General features: G+C 50.1%; 5 protein-coding genes across 7 annotated transcripts in view; 3 read left to right on the forward strand and 2 right to left on the reverse strand.

The window, feature by feature from the left end:
- Positions 1 to 3,673, reverse strand: part of KIAA0753 (KIAA0753 ortholog) — a 65,629-nt gene extending 61,956 nt beyond the window's left edge. Inside the window, exon 1 of one of the 3 annotated variants that reach the window (XM_025361748.1) lies at positions 3,480 to 3,673. The gene's annotated coding sequence lies outside the window, so the exon portion shown is untranslated. The remainder of the gene's footprint in view (positions 1 to 3,479) is intronic. The other 2 variants (XM_025361751.1, XM_025361750.1) reach the window with 2 other exon arrangements.
- On the forward strand, positions 3,599 to 6,009 carry TXNDC17 (thioredoxin domain containing 17). Its single transcript, XM_025361752.1, has 4 exons — positions 3,599 to 4,061; positions 4,587 to 4,668; positions 5,081 to 5,156; positions 5,788 to 6,009. Exons 1-4 carry the CDS (start codon positions 3,752 to 3,754, stop codon positions 5,854 to 5,856), a joined length of 537 nt encoding a protein of 178 aa, XP_025217537.1. The 5' UTR covers positions 3,599 to 3,751; the 3' UTR covers positions 5,857 to 6,009.
- Positions 6,010 to 7,102: 1,093 nt separating this feature from the next.
- Positions 7,103 to 15,113, reverse strand: MED31 (mediator complex subunit 31). Its single transcript, XM_025361753.1, has 4 exons — positions 14,951 to 15,113; positions 14,053 to 14,130; positions 13,676 to 13,772; positions 7,103 to 7,490 (listed from the first exon to the last, which is right to left on the reverse strand). Exons 1-4 carry the CDS (start codon positions 15,111 to 15,113, stop codon positions 7,298 to 7,300), a joined length of 531 nt encoding a protein of 176 aa, XP_025217538.1. The 3' UTR covers positions 7,103 to 7,297.
- A 4-nt stretch (positions 15,114 to 15,117) lies between these two features.
- C16H17orf100 (chromosome 16 C17orf100 homolog) lies at positions 15,118 to 16,943 on the forward strand. The gene has a single exon (XM_025361754.1). It carries the CDS (start codon positions 15,365 to 15,367, stop codon positions 15,740 to 15,742), a length of 378 nt encoding a protein of 125 aa, XP_025217539.1. The 5' UTR covers positions 15,118 to 15,364; the 3' UTR covers positions 15,743 to 16,943.
- A 1,209-nt stretch (positions 16,944 to 18,152) lies between these two features.
- LOC112610174 (arachidonate 15-lipoxygenase-like) lies at positions 18,153 to 24,653 on the forward strand. Its single transcript, XM_025363503.1, is given in 9 exon segments — positions 18,153 to 18,576; positions 19,396 to 19,541; positions 20,509 to 20,710; positions 21,008 to 21,089; positions 21,168 to 21,290; positions 21,670 to 21,785; positions 21,985 to 22,145; positions 23,118 to 23,261; positions 24,399 to 24,653. Coding segments are annotated over 9 exon segments (1,653 nt in total).
- Positions 24,654 to 25,102: the final 449 nt, after the last annotated feature.

Genomic DNA, 25,102 nt, shown 5'->3' on the forward strand with positions numbered 1-25,102 from the left:
TAAGTGTGAGATGCCCCCACAGCCTGGCTGCTCCCGGCCAGTCCCAGAATATTCCCACCACCTGTCTCGTCCTCTGAAGCCCCCACTCCCCCTGTGGACTGTCTCCTCAGCATGGTCACACCTGAGACACCCACATCTGCTTCTGCTCCCGAGGACCCAGTCACCCACACCGCAGCAGGTGTGCGCCCTGCCATGGGAGCTCCTACAGCTGCAAGCACCCCCAGAGGCATAGGCACCCTCCCGGCCTCGGGAATGGCTCCACTGTGTCTCCTTCTCCACAGGCCTGAGACACCTTCAGAGCCTGTCTCCCCTTCCACAGGTCCAGGAACCCTGGCAGCTGTGGGCCCCTCAGTGGCCAGTGTCCTTGCCCATATGCCTGAGCAGTCATCCCCAGAGCCGGTATCCCCTAACATTGGCCCAGGGAGCCCGGGAGCTGTGGGCACTCCCACAGCCATGGAACCTCTAGCAGCTACAGGCCTCCCAGCAGTCTGCCTTCTTCCAGACAGGCCAGAGACACGCTCAAAGAGGGTCCCCTCCCCCACAGACCCCGGAAGCCGCACAGCCATGGACACTCCTGTAGTCTGTCTGCCTCCCAACAAGCCTGAGACACCCCCAGAGCCAGTCTTCTCCCCCATGGGCCCAGGCATCCTGGTCGAGGTGGGCACCTCCATCCTTGTGGGACCCTTGGCATCTGCAGGTCCACCCACTGTCTCTCCTTTGCCCCACAATTCTGAGCCAGTTTCCTCTTGCACAGGCCTAGGCACCCTGGGAGCCACGGGCACCCCACTAGCTGCAGACAGCCCCACAGTGCCAGGCATTCCTGCAGTTTGCTGCCTCCCCGACAAGCCTGAGAAGCCCCCAGAGCCAGGCTCCAGCTCCACAGAACCAGGCGCCCTAGGGGCCAGAAGCACTTCGGTGGCCACAGGAGTCCTTACCCTCTGTCTCCGTCCCCAAGGTCTTGGGATACCCCCAGAGTCAGTCTCCTCCCCAAGCCCAGGCCCCTCAGGTGCCACAGAAACCCCAATAGTCTGTCTCCTTCCCCATGGGCCCGAGAAGGCCCCAGAATCACAATCCTCCCCGCCAGACCACAGCTCCTCCCGAGCCACAGGTCCCCCTGAAGCCAGAGAGATTCTGGCAGCCCGAGCCCTTTCCCACAGGTTCCAAATGTCTCTGGAGCTGCCTTCCTGACACACAGGGCCAGACGCCCACACAGCAGCGGGCACTCCGGCAGGCGCCTTTCCAGAGCCGGGCACACCCAGCGCCACGGGGACCCCTGCTGTGGCACACCTGTGCTGGGCCACATCTGCTGCCCTGGGTATGCCCACCGTCTCAGACACCCCCACAGCCTGCCTCCTCCTACACAGACATGAAACAACTCCATAGCCAGCCTCCTGATCCACAGACCCAGGGACCCCTAAAGCTGGAGGCCCCAGACTCTCTGGCTCCCCCACAGCCTGCCTCCTTTCCCACAGGCTCAGGACATTCCCACCACAGGTCTCCTCTCCAAGCCCAGGAACTGCCTCGGCTGGGGGCCCCGCAAGAACTTGCTGTCCATCCCACAGGCCCAGGGCCCCGCTGTGGCTCAGCTCTTCTCCCAGGGCTCCACGTACTACCACAGCCTGGGGCACCCCTACCACCTGTCCCGCTCCCCACAGTCCTGGGACATTCACACAGCCTGTGTCCTTCCCCAAGGCCCTGGGTACCCCTGTAGCCTGTTCTATCCCCCACAGGCCTGGGGCACCCCCAGAACCTGCTGCCTGCTCCCCAGGACATGATGGCTCTGCAGTCTGTGCAGCTCCCCGTGACCCTGGATCACCCCCAGAGCCTGTCTCCACCCACACAGGCTGTCCCCTTTCCCTGAACCCTGGGTCACCTCCACATCTAGTTTCCTCTTCAGTAGCACAGGGCACCCCAACAGAGTGTCCCGTGCCCCACGGGCCAGGCATACCCACAGAGTCTGTCTCCTCCCCAGCCTGTCTCCTGTAACACACACCTGCGGCACCCACAGAAGTAGGCTCCTCCTCCACAGCATCGGACACCCCCACGGCCTGTCCCCTCCCCCATACGCCAGGGGTGGCCCCACAGACTGCTTCATGTGCCAGAGCCCCAGGAATCTGCGGGGAATGTCCTCTCCCCCACAGCCCTGCAGCACCCCCGCAGCCGAGCTCTCCCTCCACGGCTCTGGGCGCTCCCACAGCCCCAGGCCACCCCACGGTCCCAGGCTCGCCCACAGCCTGTTCTTTTTCACAAGGGCCTGGGACAAGCCCATAGCCTATCTCCTCCCCAGTCCCAGGAATCCCCACAGCTTGTCCCCTCCACAGGTGCGGGGCCATCTCAGAACCTGACGCCAGAGCCCCAGGCACACTCACAGGAGGAGGCACCCTCCCAGCCTGTCCCTGTCCACAGAAGCCTAAGGTTCTCTCGTAAGCTGCCCCTAAGCCCAGAACTGTAGGCCCTGAGGGGGCCCGAGGGATCCCCCTTGCCTGGCCCTTCACCCAGGGCCCTGTAAGACCACCACGGCTTGTCTCTACCCAGGAAGCTCGGCCAGGAACACCCCTTTCGACAGGTCCCTCTCCGACAGGCACGGGATGGAGCTCGACTCTACTTCCTTCCCCACATCCCGAGGCGGCCCTCATAGCCTGCACCTTCAGCCACAGGTGCAGAATGCTCTCATGGCCCAGAGATCCTGGGCGACCTTTTCCCTCGCAGCCCCGGGGACTCCTATCTTCGGCCTCCTCCTCCCCAGACCCGGTCACCCACACAGCCCCGGCAGGCCCCACCACCTCGGGCTCCCCAGCAGCCCCATTCACCCACACAGCCCCAGGGTCCCTTGCAGCCTCGATGGAGCCTGGGGGGCCAGGAGCTTCCAAAGCTTCATTCGCCCCGGCGGCATCGGCTCTCTCCGCCGCTTGTCTCGTCCCCCACGGGCGCTGACAGCCCTGCGCCCTTTCTGCACTCACACAGCGCGACTGCCACTCCAAGGACCTCGCCCGGCGCCTTGCACCACGGCCCCGGGACGTCCCTGCGCCCCGTCTCTTCCCCCACGGCCGCCGAACTCCCCGCCCCGACCTGCTGGGCCCCACGCAGCGACCCGGCATCTTAGCCGCCTGCTCTCCCCGGCGCAGCCTGGGCAAGGCCCCACGGCCAGTCGCCCGGCTCATAGCTCCAGAGCAGTTCCCTTCCTCGCTACCGCGGCCCTGGGTTGTCTTAGCACCTCGCTCCCTAAGCTGCTCCACACAGGCACTCACACACTCAGCTCCGGCCTCGCAGCCTTTCTCCCTCCTAGCCCCTCACCCATCCCACCCCCGCCCAGTCTCAGGAACCCGCCCCCAGTCCCAGGCCCCCCTAAAGCCTAGACGGCAGAAAAGGTAATTGGGGGGACAAAACAACAAAGGCTTTCCGAGTCAGATCTCCTCTCCCCCAGGTCCATGACTCAAAGCAGCTTCCCAGAATCCCCCCTAGCCCCATCCCGAGCCCACCTGGCTGGGGCGAGGCGCCGCTACCGGGAAGCGGGCAAGGGGGGCCCCAACTAGGCCGCGCTTCCGGCCGCCCGCCCAGTCGCCATAGCAACAGGCGCAGGGCGGCTTGGGAGCCGTTGAGACGCCGAACTACTGAAGGATCCAGGTGTTGCCAGGCGTTAAGTTTTGCAGCCAGTGTCCATGGGGTCGGAGCTAGGACTAGATTAGGGTAGAGGCCTGGGCTTGGGAGTGCAGCGAGCGCAGAAAAATCTGAGAAACTAGAGCAGAAAGCCATGCGGATGGATTGTGGTCCTCAGAGGCTCCCGTACTCTTCAGCGGCGCTGGCTTCCGCAAGCTCCGCCCCTCGCCCTTCCGGAAACAGCCTCGCCCCGCCCACGTGGGCCCCGCCTGCAGCAGCCAGACGTGCACTCCTCCAGGAGCTGCTGCACGTCGCGCCAATGGCCCGCTACGAGGAGGTGAGCGTGTCCGGCTTCGAGGAGTTCCACCGGGCCGTGGAAGAGCACAATGGCAAGACCATTTTCGCCTACTTTACGGGTTCTAAGGACGCCGGAGGGAAAAGCTGGTGCCCCGACTGCGTGCAGGGTGAGGCCGGGATTCGGGGGCTGCTGTCCAACGGAAATGGCAGGAAGGCCGAACCTACGACCAGAAAGGGGGCTTAGCAGAGGCAGAGTCTTGGTTCCAGACATCCGCGGGGCAATCTAAGCTGTCCCCATGTCAACTCCTATTAAATTCTACCCCGTCCTGCCAAGAGCGCTCTTCCTTTTACCATTTAACCCGGATGATCTTGGAATCTAGTTCCTTAAAACTTCTCACTCCCCCAGTACCATTAGAGTCTTACAGGATACGTGAGTTGGTCAGCAAATACATGTGCTTTCCATTGTTATGGGCGCGGTGGTGCGGGGGCAAATCGGGACTGGGATTTGGTCCTTACCCTTAACGTGGCTCTAAGACCAGAAGTGAACACCTGACTTCTGCTGACCGCTTCAGTTAGCTGCAGGTTAAAGTCTGAGTACTTACCAAGACTGGGGGAAGGGGAAAAGAACACTGTTTATCAGTGCCTGATTCTGGAGTTGACGTGCGATTATTTCATCTCAACTTTTTTTAAAGCTGAACCAGTCGTACGAGAGGGGCTGAAGCACATCAGTGAAGGATGTGTGTTCATCTACTGCCAAGTAGGAGAAAAGCCTTAGTAAGTGGCAATGTATAATCTACTTCACAGACATGCACAGATTGCAAACTGAGGCGGGAAGGGCCTCAGAGACGCACCCAGTTTCTGTGTTATAAGGCAATGTCTGACAAGTTAAACAATTAGAAGCTATTAAATACAAATTTAAAATGCCCACCTGAATTAAGTAAGGGTAATTCAACGAATTTGGTCTGGTGTAAGCTCAGAACTTAGCTGGCTTTACTTTTATATCTTAGTCACACTTTAAAACTTTGCACAGAGTAATTAACAAATTAAGCCATAGTCCACAAGGTTTTTTAAGTGTTTGCAAGAACAGTGATTACTGAAAAATTAAATGTAGGAATATGTCAAATATTAAGCAAACCGTAATAAACCAAGTAAATTTTTTTCATGATCACTTTTTCTTTTGGAACAGTTGGAAAGATCCAAATAATGACTTCAGAAAAAACTTGAAAGTAACAGCAGTGCCTACACTACTTAAGTATGGAACAGTAAGTATCTTTAAATATGCTGGGCCTGTAATTCACTGTCAAAACTTTTAACTTGCTGTGGATCCAGATTTGAAAAGATCTTGACATGTCATCTCAATTCCATTGCTGTTGAGAGTGCTGCTGAAAGTCCATTCTTATGGCCAATCCCAATACACTAATAATGTAAATATCTAGCTATTAGGTCTTTTTCATGTTAAGTCACTCTTTAAAAATTCTATAGCCAGAAAGTAGGTTGACTCATAATTCCTTAAAACATGGCATCAACAGTTGTTTTCTATTTAATTCATAATTCTGGTTAAAAAGTAAGGGCACCTCTTCTAGTTCAGTCATGCCCCTGGGATCCTAAATTAAAGAGTTGAGGGGAAGAAGAGGGCACTGGGCTTGCTGTTTCCTGTTTTAGTCTGTGGAGCTTCCTGGTATTTGGGGTTTAAGTCTCTTCAGCCAAGTATGTTACTGATTCATCTTACAGCAAATATCTTGATTCTTTCATAAAACTCGTTATAACTAGTTGATAGTTTCTGAATTGCATAATTTCTGTGTTCAAAGATTAGTGTCATTCAAGGCAGAACCTATTCCACTCCTAATAACGTTTTATAGGAGTAGTGAAGATTTGACTGTTCTTCTCTTACAGCCTCAAAAACTGGTAGAATCTGAGTGTCTTCAGGCCAACCTGGTGGAAATGTTGTTCTCTGAAGATTAAGATTTTATGATGGCAATCATGTCTTGATTTCCTGATTTGTTCTAGTATCAATAAACTGTATATTGCTTTGAATTCATGTTAGCAATAAATGAGGTTAAAAAACTGGCATGTGTCTAAACAATAGAGTGCTATTAAAATGCCCATGAACCTTTAGTTTGCCTGTAATATATGGATATTTTTAAGATATAAACAAGTCTTCAGAAGTAGCAGTAAAGGCTCAAAGGAATGTATCATTGAAGGTGACGGAAATACCTAAAAACTCCTAAAGGCGCAGAGCACACCTTCCAGATCTTTCAAAAGATCAGGATCTTTTATCTTAAATTCTCTGCATCTGCAAAGCAACTGATATTCCTGAAACCCCTTCTTTGATTTTGGAATGTAGAACCTAACCTCACCACTGAAGGAAGCATATTACCTCTAGTCCAGCCTCTGCTTAATTCAGGCAGTTTTGTTTTGTTTATGAAAAAACCCATCCTGAGCACTAGAGGCAGTTTGTTTTACGGCTCTCTCAATGTGCTTTACTTGGGATAAGGCAGGTGGCGGAGAGGGGCTGGAGAGAGGCTGGAGAGACTGTGTAACCCAGTGGTGGGAAGAACTCCAAGCTGGAGTCAGTCACACTGATTCTACCACTTACTAGCTGTGTAACCACAGGCAAGTTACCCGCCCCATCCAAACCTCAGTTTTCTCTTCTATAAACAAGGTTCTGAGAATAAAATGAGAATTCAAGGAAGCACTTAACATAGCACCTGGTATGTGGTACCTCCCAAATCAATGTTAGTTTTCCCAAATGAGCACAAGTATTTGAGGCTCCTCATGTTTGTTCTACAGTCAAGAGTCCAATTAGTAATTAACCACTAGTTGTCCTGCCATGACTAGGTCAAATGAGGCCACAGTGATTCTTAAAGCCACCTTGCAAAGCAGCTAATACAGGTATTTCCTGTCCTGCAGAATTTGAGAACCTTTATGCAGTTCCTATCCTGTGATTTAAAGAGGTCACTGACTCCGCTACTCTCACTACATAGATAAGAGTGGTAGAGTAGTTGATCTGAGAGACAGTAAGGTTCCAGGAGATGGCCTTGCGCTACTATATGTCAGGAAGAGCTAGCCTTAGAATTCAGTATACTTGGTGGCCCACCCCTACCCCATGCCCCAGTGCCTCATTTGGTCTAAAGCACCTAACTTTTCCATTCTTAATCAGCTGATTATGCTAAATGCATACAAAAGAAAACACCTTACAAATCCACAGGGAAATCAAAGTAGACCAATTCAGGTTTAAAAGAAATAGTCTATTAACAATAAAAAGTTGGATTAAAAAGCACACTAAAGGTTCTAGGGGCTACCATAATAAAGGTAGATAGGAAGAGTTTTCATTTTTTGTCTTCACTGTACAAAAGAAATACATTATATACATGTATTGAGAGCCTCATCTGTATCCAGTTTTTCATTTTCCCGACGTGTTATTTTGCTGTTGCTGCTCTGCCAAGGCTTGCTGAAGGCGCATCCGCTTCCGGGAATAGTGCTGCCAATGTAGAATCTGCTGTTCATCAATGAATTTCGCACACTGAGCATTCACCAGCTCCTTTCGGAAGTGTTCGTATTGGAGCAGCTCTAACATGTGTAAACACTGAGGGTACCTGGGTTTAAGTTTATAAGTAAATGAACAACATAATTTAAGTAAATAATGCCAAGGTCTAATTAAGTTATTCTCTTAAAAATGATCTTGTAGCCTACCATTTCTTTAACAGTAACTTAGTACACACTGGCAGCACAGGGTGTTTTCCCTGATTGGTCATCAAAGGTCAGTGTTCAGCAATATTTTTGAAAGTGAGAAGGTTTAAGTTCAGAAAGATTAAATTTAAACTTGCTCAGGACCACACAACACAGTAACTGGTAAGCAGAGTGAAAATGTAGGGACAAACCATGCTATTCCCTTCTAGTGGTTTCCAACGTGAAGAACATGAACATATTTTACTAATTCTGTGTTTAATTGATAGTTCTTTGTTTTTCCATCAATAGTGATAAAAAGACAACTTTCATTTAAAAGTGAGTTGGTTTGAAAGAGAACTATGCACATACATTATACTCTTGTTGTCCACAGGGATATACCAACTCTGAAATTAGATATACTCTAGGATTGGACAAGTAAATATACTGTGGATAAGGACAGCCAAATTTCTGGCTATCAGAAAGGGAGTTATAGACAAGGAAAGGAAAAAGGCTAGAATGAACCCTGTGTTACTGAGCTGGTATTGAAAACATTAGTATGTACTTAGGGCTTTTAATATAGGTAGACAGGATAAACAGATGTATACATGTGTGCATGTATACACATACAAACATAGAGTTCTTGAGCTTTGTGTACTGAGAGGGCCTAGAAGCAATGACACTGTGGTACTAATGAACACACAATGTCCAGATTGTGGTATCCAAGAAGCAGGTTTCCTTGGAGAAAAGGGTGATTCAGGGATAAGAGAGGGAAAGTACAAGATGAGCCTGGAACATTACGTAGTGCCAGAAGAAAAAGCGCTAAAAATTATTGGGACGATCAAAAGTATTCAGGAACCAACTTGAACCAACCAACTCCCAATGGCCAAATCTAGAATACTCAGAGCAAGAAAATACATAATTCTAATTCACAGGATAAAAATAAGAATCCAAAAGTCCATACTAAATGGATGTAAATTTCTTTAATAAAATAATAAATAGAAAACAAGGGAATGTACTGCCTTACAATTGAATTCCAAACTAATAAATGCAGAATGACAGAATTCGAAAATCACCACAGTAAAAAATGTTTCAAACAAATATCTTCAAAAGATGCTAAACTGGGCATGTAATATGATATTTACATAGTCTCAAAGGATTTCCCCATAAGATACTTATTAAATACATAAGGAAAAATAGTAACAATATGGAGAAACCTAGAAGGTACCACCCTCAACCAAGTTATCAAAATTAATGTCACCAGTAGTGGGACAAATAGACTTCATGTGACTGCAGATACATGAAGGACACAAAATCATTTCTGTCATAGTCATGGAAAAGAAAAGACCACTGAGATGAAAGGAGACTAAGATGTGACAGCAAAATGCAACATACAGGCCTAGACTGGATCCTGTACTACATACAGCACCCCAGCAGGACAACAGGCCTAGACTAAAGCCCATACTACATACAGCACCCCAGCAGGACAACAGCCTAGATTGGATCCTGTACTACATACAGCACCCCAGCAGGACAACAGGCCTAGACTAAAGCCCATACTACATACAGCACCCCAGCAGGACAACAGGCCTGGACTAAAGCCCGTACTACATACAGCACCCCAGCAGGACAACAGCCTAGATTGGATCCTGTACTACATACAGCACCCCAGCAGGACAACAGGCCTAGACTAAAGCCCATACTACATACAGCACCCCAGCAGGACAACAGCCTAGATTGGATCCTGTACTACATACAGCACCCCAGCAGGACAACAGGCCTAGACTAAAGCCCATACTACATACAGCACCCCAGCAGGACAACAGCCTAGATTGGATCCTGTACTACATACAGCACCCCAGCAGGACAACAGGCCTAGACTAAAGCCCATACTACATACAGCACCCCAGCAGGACAACAGCCTAGATTGGATCCTGTACTACATACAGCACCCCAGCAGGACAACAGGCCTGGACTAAAGCCCATACTACATACAGCACCCCAGCAGGACAACAGCCTAGATTGGATCCTGTACTACATACAGCACCCCAGCAGGACAACAGGCCTAGACTAAAGCCCATACTACATACAGCACCCCAGCAGGACAACAGCCTAGATTGGATCCTGTACTACATACAGCACCCCAGCAGGACAACAGGCCTGGACTAAAGCCCGTACTACATACAGCACCCCAGCAGGACAACAGCCTAGACTGGATCCTGTACTACATACAGCACCCCAGCAGAACAACTGGCAAAATGTGAGTGAGGTCTGTAGATTAGGTAACAATATTAATGTGCTGATTTTTGCTGATTGTAGTGTTAGACATTTGGAATATCTGGGTGAAGAAAATATAGGAATTATCTTTACTATTTTTCCAGCTATTTTGTAAGTGAAATTATTTCAAGTTGAAAAGACAAAAACTAACTGAGACAATTAAAATACATTAAAATATAGGAAGTGTGGGGAAAAGAGAGATCAGATTGTTACTGTGTCTATGTAGAAAAGGAAGGCATAAGAAACTCCATTTTGATCTGTACTAAGAGAAATTGTTCTGCTTTGAGATGCTGTTAATCTGTACCTTTAGCCCCAGCCCCGTGCTCACAGAAACATGTGCTGTATTGAATCAAGGTTTAATGGATTTAGGGCTGTGCAGGATGTGCCGTGTGAACAATATGTTTGCAGGCAGTATGCTTGGTAAAGTCATCGCCATTCTCCATTCTTGATTAACCCGGGGCACAATGCACTGCAGAAAGCCGCAGGGACCCCTGCCCAAGAAAGCCTGGGAATTGTCCAGGTTTCCCCCCACTGAGACAACCTGAGATATGACCTCGTGGGAAAGGAAAGACCTTACAGCCCCCAGCCCGACACCCGTAAAAGGTCTGTGCTGAGGAGGAGGAGTGAAAGAGGGAGGCCTCTTTGCAGCTGAGATAAGATGAAGGCTTCTGTCTCCTGCTAGTCCCTGAGAATGGAATGTCTCAGTGTAAAGCTGACCATTCCCATTCATTCTATTCTGAGATAGGAGAAAACCGCCCTGTGGCTGGAGGTGAGACATGCTGGCAGCAATACTGCTCTGTTGCTCTTTGCTACACTTACATGTTTGTGTAAAGTGAAACATAAATCTGGCCTATGTGCACATCCAGGCACAGTACCTTTCCTTGAACTTATTCATGATACAGATTCCTTTGCTCACATGTTTCCCTGCTGACCTTCTCCCTACTTGTTGCCCTGCTACACTCGCCTCACCAAGATAGTAAAAATAATGATCAATAAATTCTGAGGGAACTCAGAGACCGGCGCCGGTGCAGGTCCTCGCATGCTGAGTGTGCCGTTCCCCTGGGCTCACTGTTCTTTCTCTGTACTTTGTCTCTGTGTCTTATTTCTTTTCTCAGTCTTTGGTCTCCACCTGACGAGAAATACCACAGGTGTGGAGAGGCAAGCCCCCTTCAGGAAGAAAGCAGATAAAGCCAAAGTTGCACAAGTGATATGCAAATGACTCAAGTGTGGAAAATAGGATACTACAGCAATGATTCTAAAACTTTAATGTGTATATGAACCACTTCTTAAAATGCTGATGGATTCCTTAGGCCTGGAGTGGGGCCTGAGCTCTGCATTTCTAAAAAGCTCCCAAATGAAACCAATGCTGATGATGTGAACACCACACTGAATAGAGGGCTTAACACATGCTTCTAACATAGTAACTTCCAAGACAGTAAAGGTTTGCTATCTACGCACTGAAAATACACAGTTGCTCTAATTGTTGGTTGCTTATGCTAGAATGCTCTATGCACACCTGCCCTGGCTAACTCCCTTTCATGACAGCATTAGTAGTTAAAATGAACCAGGATGTAAGTTCCAGCCGGGTGGCCTCTAACAAGGTACTTAACCTCCCTAAGGTTCAGTTTCTTCAACTGTAAAATAATGTGACAACCAAGAGAATGGTCTCAAGCAGCATTTAGTCAGTAACTAGAATTCAGACATGCAGTGATTACATCAGAATACATTAGATGACAGTAAAGAATCGTACTCTGATAGGCTACATGTCAACAAGATGAAACAGCGGCAGTATAAAAGGGAAGTTCCGCATTTGGTGTTTTTAAAAATAAACAAGATAGGGAGAACATTGATGAAAATAACTGAAGGATTTTAATTGACGTAATGCTCCCAGCAAGTCAACAATGTGATCCTCTCCCACCCCCACCCTCAAAAGTAACATAAGGTATATGTTCACGTGAAGAAAAGAAAGGACCTCTGGCCCACTGTACTCTGACCACACACGAAGGCCTGTGTTTAGTTCCTGGCTGAACTGCATAAAGTACCACTGCCAAACATCCAGCGGAGGGAACCTGAACTCCCGGACACCACGGCACAACGGCTGAGGGTAGTTGAGAAACACAGATGGAGAGAGATGTTATAGTGACACCTACTGGCTGTCAACGAAGCAGGCCAAGTGGTAGAAAGTGTCTCTTCCACCAGCTGGAAAGCAGCTAGTAGTGACAGCTGCTCTCAACTTCAGCCAGTTGTTGACTTGGGAGAATTAAGATCTATGGTTACTAGATCTTCCAGATTTGAAAGAGTAGTGGGAAATCTGCATTTGTTATATAAAACTTTCTGATCTTCAAATGTTGGCAAGTATTAAAAAAACAAACAAACTAAAATCTTCTGCAGACTGAATAAAATGCCCAAAAGGGGCTAATCTGCAACCTCTCTTGAATGTAAGTATCTGGAAGGTTGTTGTCCTCAGAGGGTATAGAATGGTTCTAGCTCAATCCAGGGACAACCAAGTTATCAAAATTAATGTCACCAGTAGTGGGACAAATAGACTTCATGTGACTGCAGATAGATGAAGGATAACACTACAATCAGACTAGAGCTACAAGGAGAGACATTATATCACAATATAAGGAAGAACTTTCTAACATCTGGCTAACAATCAAATCAGCTGTCCCTGACAGAGTAACATGGGCTCAGTGAAAACCTCCAGAGTGTAGATGACCATCTCTCGGCAACCTTGTGGGTAAGATTAAACTTGTTGGTGGCTAAGGCTTCCAACACTGAGTCTGTAAATCTACATACATACAACATTTGTTGAAATCTATTTTTTCTTAAAAGTCTTTTCTTTGGATTATTAAATGGATAAAAAGCCAGAAAAGGTGCAAAGGGTCCTGCAGGCAATATAAGATGCATATGCTTCGTGAGTCAATTGTTATTGGACACAGAAAAGTGACTTCGAAACAAGTTTGAAACATTTTCCTCTCAAACTTTTTTTTTTTTTAAGGTTCACTATTGCTTTCTACCTGCTTAAGACAAAGCAGGGATGAGTTCAAGGTGTTTTTTTTTTTTTTTTAAATCATTAAAAGGGAATAGGTTTGTGGTTATATGCTTCTTTCAATTCAGTAAGCCTTAACATGAAAGTGTCGCTGAATGACCTGAATGGTAAATATATATATATATATATATATATATATATATATATATATATATGAGTTAATGAGAAGCATTTAGCACTGTTTCTGGCACATAAGAGGCCTTAAATAAAAGATAGCAACTCTAAGACTCAGGTTAAGATCACCTTCTCCAAATAACCCCAGAAACACCTTCCTTACAGATACCCTCTTTTAATTTCAGCCCATGGCTTATGTCACTTCATTTACAGACTGTGAGTTCTTCGGGACCAGAAACCTGGTGAGATGGGGAGGGTGGTGAAAGACAAGGTCAGACAAGGCAGGGCCAGATCATATAGGGCTTTAGCCCAAGAAAAGAGACTGGATTTTATTCTGCATGGTATGGAAAGTCATTGAAAGGTTCTAAGCAAGAAAGTAAAGTGTTCTGATTTATATTTTTAAATGACTAAGTTGGTTTCTGTGTAGAAAGCTGTTTTGCTTGGTTTGGTTTGGGGTGGGGGGGGGGGGCAGGAAGGTAAAAGTGGAAGCAGAGATAACCAGGGAGTAGATTACTGCAGTGATACAAGTTAGAGATGAGAGTGTCTTGTGTTAAGATGGTGACAACGAAAAGAAGTGGAGAGATTCCAAATACATTTTTGCCAATGTGAAACGAAGAAATCTATCATATCATAAAGTATACACATGCTTAGGATTATAAAAATTAAACTTACTTTAGATACTTGGCATATTCTGGGTCTTTCCAGTAAAGCAAGTATTTAAGATAATTAACAAAAGCTTTGTCTTTGAAGTAACCTCTTTGGGCAAGAACTGAAAAGCATTAAAAAAAAAAAATGTCTGTAGGTCAAACCAATCTTTAAACTATGCTTTGTTACCCCTAATGTAAAGGATCTATTTACATAAAACCCCCACCACCAACACACATTGAATTCAAAACACAAATCCCAGTGCGCAATTATATCTATATACCAGCATAAGTGTAATGTCATTCAATTGAGAATGTGTAAAAGTAGATACTATTTTGAATTGCAACTCTTCTGTCAGAAATCATTAGTAGCTACTCAATTTAATGAGGTGCTTAACAACTTACAATTAAGGTAATTTGGGTTGGCTAAACATTGCACAAATTCCAACTCCAACTGAAACCGAAGTCGATTTCCAGCATCATCTAGGAGACAAGACAGCAAAAATCATGGAAAGTAAGGGTCACTGTATATAATACTGATTTGTAGCAAGGAAACAGCAATAAAGAAACCTGACTAATGCTGAGATGGTCTTCCTAAACTGGGAGTTGGGGGAGATAAACCTTTCTTCGAAATCTAAGAAAAGCGGAGCCCTGATTAAAAGGAGTTAGAAGTTTCTCTAAAATTAAAGAGAAATCATCAAAGAAAGCAGCAACACAAACGGAGAATTCCTACCACTCGTGGGCCACTATGTAGGAATTTTAACAGTGATCACTAAGGTAGGCTGTAACAACTATGGCTTCCCCTATTTTAATAATGCGTTATAACAATTGTTAACAGTGATTAAGTTTTGCAAAAGCTACGTGCTGAATCAGTTAAGAAAAAGTTAGGATGCAAGAGACTGCGTAGAGCCTAAAAGATCATGGAGCGTATGCATATAAGAAGCACCAGTAGCAGAATGACACATAAAGTCCGGCGACGATATTTCAAACTTAGGCAAGCTCATGTGAGAAGCAGAAAACCAATCAAGGAGGACACGGTTTAACACACAAGTCCTCTCCCTTAGTCTCACCCACGCCGGGGAGCTGGTAGGGTGGTGTCTGAATAGCAAAGATGTGCGAACAAACCAAATTAGGAAAACTGCAAAGAGTACCTTAGTCTTTCTAGACGCTACAAGAGCCTTCTCACCTCCTTGTCCAAATATTAACCCTGCCGAGAGTAAGGCCTGGGAGGAGGCCACGGGGAAGCCGTCTGGACCGAGGGGAGTTCCATCTGCGAAGACTCTAAGATCAGAGGGCTACTCACCTGTCTCCATAGCGACGGCAGCGGCCATAACAAACGAAGATACCAAAACGCCACCAGCCTGACCGAGCAAAAGCCCAGAGTGGCGGGGGAAGTTCCGGAAACCACGGGTCTCACTTCCGGTCCTGGGGCACTGTGGGATATGGGGCCGGGCGGCTCCGCCCATCCCCGGCCAGCCCTGGGATGGCTCCACCCGCGCTGGCTCCAAAATAGCGAGGGGGCGGGGCCCGGGCCGCGGGAGCGCCTGAGGGGCAGGAGCCCAGTGTTTTTAGCCTTCGAAGGACCATGGTGTTTGCACGTCATCGTGTTGTGGCGCTCCCGGCTATGGCAGTACCGTAGTTTTCCTCTCTTCTGCCTGCGGTGACCGTTGGGCTGGGGGGTGCCCCGAGGCCTCCCTGGCCCCCTCAAGCCGGCAGAATGGCCTCAGCCCGAGGGGCCAAGCAGTCTTCTCCCCGGGTGGGGACCACCCGCTACACAGAGACGTCCACAGTCCGCGTGGAGACCTCGTCCCACCGTGTGGAGACCTCGTCCCACCGCGTGGAGACGTCGTCCCGGCGGGTGGAGACCTCCCAGCGCCGCAGCGAGGGGCCCTCCCTCTCCCCCTTGGGGAAGCGGCTCCCTGGCATCCTCGAGGCGTCCTCCCGGCACGTGGAATCCTCCTCGCAGCGCACGGAAACGACCTCCCGCCACATCAGGGCCTCGTCCCTGAGGGTGGAGACGGCTCTGCACTGCGCGGAGAGCCCAGCCCCGCGGGCCAAGCCGGCCGCCCGCCAGAACGAAAAACCGGCCCGATGAGATGCTGCTTCCCAAAGGCCACCAAGGGGCCAGGGCCCTCAGCCAGGACAGAAAGGCCTCCAGTTGCCAGCCAGCCAGCCAGCTGCCAGGTGGACCAATCATTTTCGGTTTCATGGAAACAAACCATAAATCAATGGAAGAAACAGCCAAGCCGCAGTTTCTGAACACAGCCAACGTTTATTGACCATCCTGCGTCTTGGACCAGCCTACTTTTGACCCAGTGAACTATTTTCACTTGAAGCCAGCACAAAAGATTTTCATGCCCAGGATGCTGTCTAAATTGGCTTGATGGACAAAGAGGCTGTTTGAGCCTCTGAGCCAGGTGAGTTTGGGATCCACAGCCCTCAGAAGACCTTCACCCCTTAGGAACAGAGACCAAACTGAAATCATGACCTGTGGAATGATTCCATGCCTGCTAGAAACTTGAGGGGCAAGGAACAGACTCATAAATTATTAATGGCCTTTGTTTATGTTTCAAGGTAACTGGTGGTTTTCTTTATGCTAAGTCTTTGTACCTGGCACTCCCATCCATACACTTTTTAAAGGTAGGTTAGATGTAGTTAAAAATGACAGTAAACCCACCAGCAAGCAAAAATAATCTTAGAAGAGAAAGTGAGAGGAGGCCATTGAAACCTGGTCTGAGGTTTGAAGAAGATGGAGAAGAGTCATATTTATTGAGAACCTGCTCTGTGCCAGGTACTAGATGTTCCCCCACTTACAATGGGGTTACCTCCCATTAAAACTATTGTAAGTTGAAAATATGGTAATTTGAAAAGGCACTTAATATCCCTAACCTACTAAACATCATAGCTTAGCCTAGCCTACCTTAAACATGCTCAGAACACCTAACGTTGAGCAAAATCATCTAACAGAAAGCCCATTTTATAATAAAATGTTGAATAGCTCATGTAATGTATTGCATACTGTACTAAAAGTGAAAAACAATGGTTGTATGAGTGCTCAAAGTACTATTTCTACTGGTCGTTTTTGTACCATTGTAAAGTCGAAAAATCATAAGTCAAACCATCTTAAGTTGGGGACTGCCTGTATTCTGGGAACTTGGGCTATAGCAGTAAAAAAAACCAAAGTCCCAGCTGTAGTGGAGCTTACACTCTGGTGAAAAGGCAGACAAGCAATGACAAAACGAGACAATTTTCTATTGTGATTAGCACTATGAAGGAAATATATGGGTCATGTGATACAGAATGGAAGTAAGAGGCTTCTTTTGATAAAATGGTCGGGGAAGGCCTTGCTGATTAGGTAACATTTAATCTGAGATATGTGTGAATGAACAGTGATCTGGAACATGTGCATTCTAGGCAGAAGAACAGCAAATACAAAAGCTAGAAGGGAACAAGCTTTGAATGTTCAAGGAACAGAAAGAAGGCCAGTGTGGCTGGAGGGAGAGAGAGGCAATTATATAGACATGGAAGCAGAACCGAAGGGAGGAGTTAGAAGCAAGCAGGGGCCAGTCCACAGAAGGTCTTCTAAGCCACAGAAAGGAATTTGAGATTTATTCTAAGGTCAATAGGAAAACATTGAAGGGTTTCCAACAGAGGAATGATATGATGCAATTTACATTTTATGTGGGACAGTGGTCCTCAACTAAGTGTGATTTTGACCCCAGAGGATATATGGCAACCTCTAGAGACATTTTAGTTTGGTAGACAAGTTAGGGGGAGTGGGTAGCACATTAGGTGCTACTGGCACCTAGTGGGTAGAGGCTGGGGATGCCACCTCATATCCTACAGTGCACAGGTCAACACCCTTCCCTCTGCCAACAGTGAAGAATCACTGGTCCCAAAATGTCAATAGTGCCGAGGCTGAGAAACACAGTTCTAGCAGCTTAGAAAGCTAGAGCATGGTCCACTGGGACAGCATGCCACTTCTACATAGCAGGATTGTAGTGAGACCTAAGAAACAGTCATGGAAGAGGGTTGACTTTAAAGGTAAAGAGAAATCATTAAAGAAAACAGCAGCACAAATCGGACACAATACCTACCACTTGTGGGCCACTGTGTAGGAATTTTAACAGTGATCACTAAGGTAGGCTGTAATAACTGTGACTTCCCCCATTTTAATAATGCATTGTAACAATTGTTAACAGTGATTAAGTTTCGCAAAAGCTACCTGCTGAGTCAGTTAAGAAAAACTTAGGATGCAAACTGAACAAGAGACTCCAAAGAGCCTAAAAGATGATGGAGCATATGCATATGTGAGAAGCACAAGTAGCAGAATGATACACAAGTCTGGCGACGATATTTCAAACGTATGCAAGCTCATGTGAGAAGCAGAAAACCAATCAAGGACACGCTTTAAGACACAAGGAGGGCACGCTTTAAGACACAAGTCCTCTCCCTTAGTCTCGCCCGTGCTGGGAAGCTGGTGGGATAGCGTTTGAATAGCAAAGATGTGCGAACAAATCAAATTAGCAAAACTGCAGAGTACCTTAGCCTTTCTAGATGCTACAAGAGCCTTCTCTCCTCCCTGTCCAAATACTAACCCTGCCGAGAGTGAGGCCTGGAAGGAGGCCCCGGGGAAGTGGAAGAAGCGGTCTGTGCCAAGGAGAGCTCTGTCTTCGGAGACTCCAGGCTCAGAGCGCTACTCACCTGTCTCCATGGCGATGGCAGCGGCCATAACAAGCAAAGACACCGAATTGTCACCTGCCCAACAGAGGAAAAGCCTGGAGGGGCGTGAGAAGTTCCGGAAACCACGGCTCCCTCTTCGGGTCCCGGGGCATGGAGGAGTAAGGGGACAGTGGCTCCGGCCAGGCTCGCTCAGCCGGCGCTGGCTCCGGAATGGCGAGGGGGCGGTGCCGGGCTGTGGGAGCGCCTGTGGGGCAGGAGCCCAGGGAGGCAGAGACTTTTACCCTCAAAAGGAATGAGTCCCAGAGCCTGGCACAAGGAAGAGAAGTGTGCAAAGTTGGTGGAATGAATTTCGGTGGCCTAAATGTACCTTCTTCAAATGCCACGGCTGACTGGGTCTCCTCGCCCACTTCACCCTCTCTTGCAATCCAGCTTGTGAGGCGTGTGTGTGTATCTGTGTGACCGTGCTTGCCTTTACGTGGAGGTTGGCTTCCCAGCCGTCCAGGCTTGCATACACGTGCGTAAGTCCTACCCCTGCCTCGCCTGCCTGCTGTACCAGGCGTTGGTTCCGTTTCTGATTTGGGCAGAAAACACGCAGGTGGCACACAGTAAGCGCTTAATAAAATTTCCGGCTACCTGAACTCCTTGGAATTGGGGAGATGCTCCTGTGCGCCCCTCACTGCCCAGAGCTCCCTTGTCTGGAAACTCAGCCGTCACCCGAGCGGCCGTGGGTCCTCCCGCTTTCTCTATTTTAAAAAACTATTTCAACCGCTTGCGCTGTTGGATCTCTGACCTTTCGGGCTTTATCACCTGGGGTGGGGAGTCAAGACAGGAGAGCACTCTCGATTTCCCGACCCACCTGCCGTCATATCTCATGTCATATCTACCTGGTGTTCTACCCGGTCCTGTTACTTTTTTTCTTCCGCGAAACCCCAAATTCCCATCACTGCTCTAGCTCTCTCCCAGATCCCCAAATCCGGATGTCTGTCTCAGGGAACGTCAAAGGAACATGGCCGAAAGGTCCTCGCCTCTTCCCACCTCCCAGCCCTCTCCTCCTACCTCCCCCAGTGTCACCCGCACCTCCTCCCTCCCTTCACCTCCCTCTAAACAAGAATGCGGCGCAGTCAGTTCTAGACCCTGATCATCTCCCGCGTCGCTGGCGAAGGGAGCCAGAAAGAAAATGCGCATGGAGCGGGTTGCCCCGCGACTCCATGGTGAGGGGACGGGGCACGGAAGGTGGAAAGGCGCTCCCTCCTCCCTTTTTTCCTCCCTGTGGTGGGCAGTTGGTGACACACAGTAAACGCTCAATAAATGTTCCCGCTACTCCATCTCCTTGGAATTAAGGGGATGCCCCTGGGCGCCTCTCATTCCACACAGCTCTGGTGTCTGGAAACTGGTCGCCAGAGCCGTCGTAGGTCCTCCCGCTTTCTCTATTGTAAAAGCCATTTCAAACCTCCAGCGGCCTCGCCGCCTCTGCTGCAGACCTTCCAAGGCCTTCTGAAGCCAGAATGATTGCTCCCTAATTCACTCCCCCTGCTTAACGCATTCGAATGGCTCCCGCTTGTTCTCGGGACCAAATCCAAAGCCCTTGGCGCCACCTTCGAGAGCCTCCGGACCTGCCGACTCCCCACACCTGGGCTCTGAGCTCCAGCTCCAAGATGCTGCGCGCCCTCCCATCCCCGCTGCTCGCTCTGCCCGGCGCGCCTTTCCCCTGCCTTCCCTTTCTCTCACTCTCCCTGGCTGAGCCCTCTCCGCCTTCAGGTCTCCGGGAAAGTTGTCCCCAGGCCAGTGGGGCCCCTGCAGGTCCTCAGCCTTGGGCGGGGTGGGGGCAGGGGGTGGTCGCACAGCGGGGATTGCCACCAGCGCGTCCCGGCTCCATAGCGCGCTAGTCCAAGGCGCGGCGCCGGCCCAGCCCAGCGCTTGGCACAGTCAACGACCACAGAGAGGAGAAAGTGAGAGCAGGTGCGGCCCTTCCCACCTGCCGTCCCCGTCCCCGCAGAACCGAGTCCTGGGGCCACCTGCTCGGCGCTGTTCCTCTCTCTGGCTCAGTCCCCCCACCCTGATACGTCTCCTCCTCTCAGAGCCTCCAAGGAAGGGCGTGGGCGCTGGAGGGAGCAGGGCTCAGCCGGGTGCCCCTCCCGCCCGTCCCCACCGGGGCTGAGCCTCTAATGTCGCCCGCAGGAGACAGAAGTCAAGGTGGAAGTGCCCGAGTACCTGGGGCCGCTGCTGTTTGTGAAGCTGCGCAAACGGCACCTCCTTCAGGACGACGCCTGGTTCTGCAACTGGATCTCCGTGCAGGGCCCCGGAGCAGGGGACGAGGTCAGGTTCCCTTGTTACCGCTGGGTGGAGGGCGATGGCGTCCTGAGCCTGCCCGAAGGCACCGGTGAGCGCGGGGCTGGGAGTGTTAGGAGGCCTCTGGGGTGCGAGAGAAGCTGGGGGGATGCGCATGTGGAGAAGAGAGCGCAGGATGGAGGTGCTGGAACCTGGAGCGCCGGGGTCTTTGGGGTTGTCGAGGGGGCGGTGGCTGCAGCTGGTACAGAGTGGCTGGAGCCTGGGGGAGGGGCGTGATGCTGAGGGGGCAGGGGCCACACAGAAGGACGGGGTGATGAGGCTCTCCTGGCAGGGGCGAGAAGAGGATCTCACCAAAAGTCACTGGCCAAGCCCTCCCCTGTCCTTCTAGGCTGCACTGTGGGCGAAGACCCTCAGGGCCTGTTCCAGAAACACCGGGAAGAGGAGCTGGAAGAGAGAAGGAAGCTGTACCGGTGAGCCCTCCTCCCCTGACCCCACGTGAGCTGCTGATGCTTCCAGCACCCACGCCTGATTTCCTTCCCGCCCCACAGGTGGGGAAACTGGAAGGATGGGTTAATTCTGAGTGTGGCTGGGACGAAACTAAGTGACCTCCCTGTGGATGAGCGATTTCTGGAAGACAAGAGAGTTGACTTTGAGGTTTCACTGGCCAAGGGGTGAGAGCAAGGGGAGGCTGGGTGAGAGGGAGGTGTCCTGGTCTAGTGGAAGCCAAGGGGCTTATGGGCTTCACTGCACTGGACTGGCCCAAGATCGGTGCCTGTGGTGGTCATGTTGGAGTCTCAGAATAATGTTCAAACCCTTTGCCCATGGTGGCTCACGCCTATAAAGACTGAGGCGGGCAGATCATGACGTTAAGAAATCGAGACCATCCTGGCCAATATGGTGAAACCCCGTCTCTACTAAAAATACAAAAATTAGCTGGGTTTGGTGGTGCGCGCCTGTAGTCCTAGCTACTGGGGAGTCTGAGGCAGGAGAACTGCTTGAACCCGGGAGGTGGAGATTGCAGTGAGCTGAGATTGTGCCGCTGTACTCCAGCCTGGTGACAGAGCAAGACTGCGTCTCAAAAATAAAATAAAATAATGATCTGACTTGCTGGAGCCATCTGAATGACTTCAACTGGATTTTCTGGTGTGGCCAGAGCAAGGTGGCTGGTCAGTCCACCCACCCCAATATGTCTCCCAGGACCCTTACCCCCAGATCCCGCCCAACCCAGGGGAATTGAAAGCAGCAGCATGGGGAGACCAGAGACTTGGGTCCCACTGGTGGGCTGGAGTCAAGGGGCATGGTTGGTGGGGTTGGAAGGACCAAGAGCTCAGATCCCACAACTTGCTAAACAACTGCCTTCCCCAGAGCGCGTGCGGGACTCCTGGAAGGAAGATGCCTTATTTGGGTACCAGTTTCTTAACGGCGCCAACCCCATGGTGCTGAGGCGCTCCGCTCACCTTCCTGCCCGCCTCGTGTTCCCTCCAGGCGCGGAGGAACTGCAGGCCCAGCTGGAGAAGGAGCTGGAGGTACGGACATCAGAGCCCCGAGGAGGCTCAGCAGTGCAGTGCGGTGGGCTAGCCTCAGTGCTGCTGCTGCGGGACCCACTCTGGGCCGGGCTTGCTGCCAGCCAGCAAGGCGGGATTCTGCAGGAGAGGTCCTGAGGGATCCTGGAGAAGCTCAGTGGCTCGGCCTCCTTCCCACACGAGAGTAGCTGCGGAGGGAGGGCGTGCAAGGTGGAATGGTTGACAGAAACAGGGTCAAATGAAGAAACGTGACTGGCCCTTGGTGCTAGGGATTCAGGGAGTGTGCAGAGTAAGAGAATCAGGGTCGGAGTGCTGTGGCTGTTAATCAAGAGGCGACACGGAACAACAGAGAGGAAATTCATGGGATTACAGGGCAGATAGGCTTGGATGTGAATCCTGGTTCTGCTATTTGTAAGCTGTGTGACCTCAGCAAAATACCCAACCTCTCTGATTATCTGTTTCCTCCTCTGTGCAATTGAGGCTTATTCAACTATGTATAAAAATTATAAGGCTGGGCACAGTGGCTTGCACCTGTAATTCCAGCACTTTGGGAGGTCAAGGCGGGAGGATCACCTGAGCCCAGAAGTTGGAGGCCAGCCTAGGCAACGTGGTGAAACCCTGTCTCTACAAAAGTACAAAAATTAGCATCTGTAATTTTTGGTGTAGTGGCATGCACCTGTAGTCCCATCTATTTGGAGGCTGAGGTGGGAGGATCACCTGGGCCCAAGGAAGTCAAGGCTGTAGTGAGCCGTGGTGATCCTGCCACAGCACTCCAGCCTGGTCAACAGAGTTATACCCTGGCTCAGAAACAAAAAACAATGATATGAGGCAATAAGCACATGATCCATTACCTGGAACAAAGTAGGTGATGGAGACAGGTTAGCTCCTCTCTCTCTCTCTTCCCCCTCGGAGGAATCAGAGTAGGAAGAAGATGCTTTATGCTGATAGCAGCCCTTGACCTCTTCCCCCACCCAGGGAGGCACACTGTTTGAAGCTGACTTCTCCCTGCTGGATGGGATCAAGGCCAACATCATTCTCTGTAGCCAGCAGTACCTGGCTGCCCCTCTGGTCATGCTGAAACTGCAACCTGATGGGAAACTCTTGCCCATGGTCATCCAGGTGAGAGGACTCAAGATTTCTGCTCCCAGTCTCCAGCCTTCTTAGCTCAGCCCCTTATCGAAATTCACTGAGCACCATCTGCAAAGGCGCTGGGCTAGAGCACTGGGGAGACCCCAAAGGAGGAAATGCGCCAAGTCTCTGATTCAAAGGCCTTGCAGTGTAGCTGGAGAGACACTTGGGGCCAGTCTGCAGACTCTGGGACTGAGGAAGTGGACAGAGACAGCCCAGGAGGGATGAGGGGAGGTGGGATGTCATGAGCCTTGGAGGAGGGCCAGGTCTCAGACAAGCAGGAGGGAGAGGAAGGACTGGTCCTCAGTGGCAAGACAGACTGGGCAGAGGCTGAGGTAGAGGAGTCAGGAGATTCCTAGGGGACAGTTGGACCAGAGGCCAGACTAAGCCAGGCTAAGGAGTATGAGGTGGAAAGCTGGAGAAGGCTGTGATGAAACGTGCTGTGGGCACGCGGTGTGGGCAGTGGTGTTCAGGGTGGGTTGGAGAGGGGAGATGCTAGAAACAGGGGCTGGGGCAATGTGCTCCAGCACTGACCCCAGGAGGAGGGGAGCTCAGATGTGGGTGGTGATTATCAGGATGGAGAGGACAGGTGGATGCGAGTGCAGAGGGAGATCAAGGAGAGGGGAAAGGGGAGCCAGGCCAGGTGCCTGCAGAAATAGCACCAATAAAGAGAACAGGGTGACCCGGTAGACTTTTGTCTGGCCAATGTTGAGGTAATGGGAAGACATTTAAATTGTCCAGCAGGCAACTGAGAACGAGATTCAGTCATTTGTGTAGAGGTGGGGCCAAAAGATGAGATTTCGAAAAAACAGTGTGGGACGAAGGAAGCAGGCGGTTTGAATCTTGTTCACACTGCGGGGACTGAAAGGGGAAGTGGAGGCTGGAGGAGGCACCAGAAGAGCAGTTTCTGCAGAATGCTGGAGGCAAAGCAGCTTGCAGGGGCTAATGCACCAAGCGGGTAGGAAGGGGAGGGGAGGAAATGGGAGCTGTAGGGAGCGGCAGCAGTAAGATGGGGAAAGCGAAACACGTTTGGAGGACAAACAGCAAGATTAACATGCAAGGAGGGACGGGAATCGCTGCGTGCCCGGCACTCATGCCTCCTCTCCCCACACCTTGTCCCTGCTCCAGCTCCAACTGCCCAGCACAGGATCCCCACCATCTCCCCTTTTCTTGCCCACGGATCTTCCAATGGTCTGGCTTCTAGCCAAATGCTGGGTCCTCAGCTCTGGCTTCCAGCTCCATGAGCTGCAGTCTCATCTTCTGAGGGGATGCTTGATGGCTGAGGTCATTGCTGTGGCCACCATGAGGTGCCTGCCATCGATACATCCTATCTTCAAGGTAACACCTTATCCCCTTCTCTCCTGTATTCAGCTGAATACTTGATTTCTCTAGAGTTCTCTTTCTGTACAACACCCTCAATTTCAGCACGCTGCCCTGTCTATTCTGGCTGTATTGGCCTCCCAGTACTGCCAGCTCTCTCTGTCTCCTTAACTCAGGAAGATGATAGGACTCTGCCAGGGTTGCTCCTCCCTACTCTGCAGCTGGAAAGCTTTCTCCAGGCAGTAAGCTGGGGCAATTATGGGGCCCGCTTTTGTCTGTTTCTTCAGTTACTTCAGGCAAGAGGGTAAATCCAGCTCCTTACTTCAGTCCAGCTGGAGGTCTCCTCCTCATTATTTTATGTACATTTTGTGGAAGATTAACTTTACAATTTAGTTTTTAGATAACAATATTCAGACAGGACGGCAACTCCATTTATGGAGTAATTATCATAGCTCAGAGATGAATATTACTACTCTCTCCCAGAGATGGATGCAGTGACTTTTGCGACTTTG

This window comes from Theropithecus gelada, chromosome 16, assembly GCF_003255815.1.
Source record: "Theropithecus gelada isolate Dixy chromosome 16, Tgel_1.0, whole genome shotgun sequence".
Lineage (NCBI taxonomy): Eukaryota > Metazoa > Chordata > Mammalia > Primates > Cercopithecidae > Theropithecus > Theropithecus gelada.

Excerpts from the sequence above, each read along its gene's own strand:
- TXNDC17 (XM_025361752.1), top strand. The coding sequence starts at position 3,752 with ATGCGGATGGATTGTGGTCCTCAGAGGCTCCCGTACTCTTCAGCGGCG. Across the intron at positions 4,669-5,080 it reads CAAGTAGGAGAAAAGCCTTA|TTGGAAAGATCCAAATAATG; the intron begins GTAAGTGGCAAT and ends CTTTTGGAACAG. Across the intron at positions 5,157-5,787 it reads CACTACTTAAGTATGGAACA|CCTCAAAAACTGGTAGAATC; the intron begins GTAAGTATCTTT and ends CTTCTCTTACAG.
- MED31 (XM_025361753.1), bottom strand. The coding sequence starts at position 15,113 with ATGGGCGGAGCCGCCCGGCCCCATATCCCACAGTGCCCCAGGACCGGA. Across the intron at positions 13,773-14,052 it reads CAACCCAAATTACCTTAATT|TTCTTGCCCAAAGAGGTTAC; the intron begins GTAAGTTGTTAA and ends AATGCTTTTCAG. Across the intron at positions 7,491-13,675 it reads GAATATGCCAAGTATCTAAA|GTACCCTCAGTGTTTACACA; the intron begins GTAAGTTTAATT and ends ACTTAAACCCAG.
- C16H17orf100 (XM_025361754.1), top strand. The coding sequence starts at position 15,365 with ATGGCCTCAGCCCGAGGGGCCAAGCAGTCTTCTCCCCGGGTGGGGACC.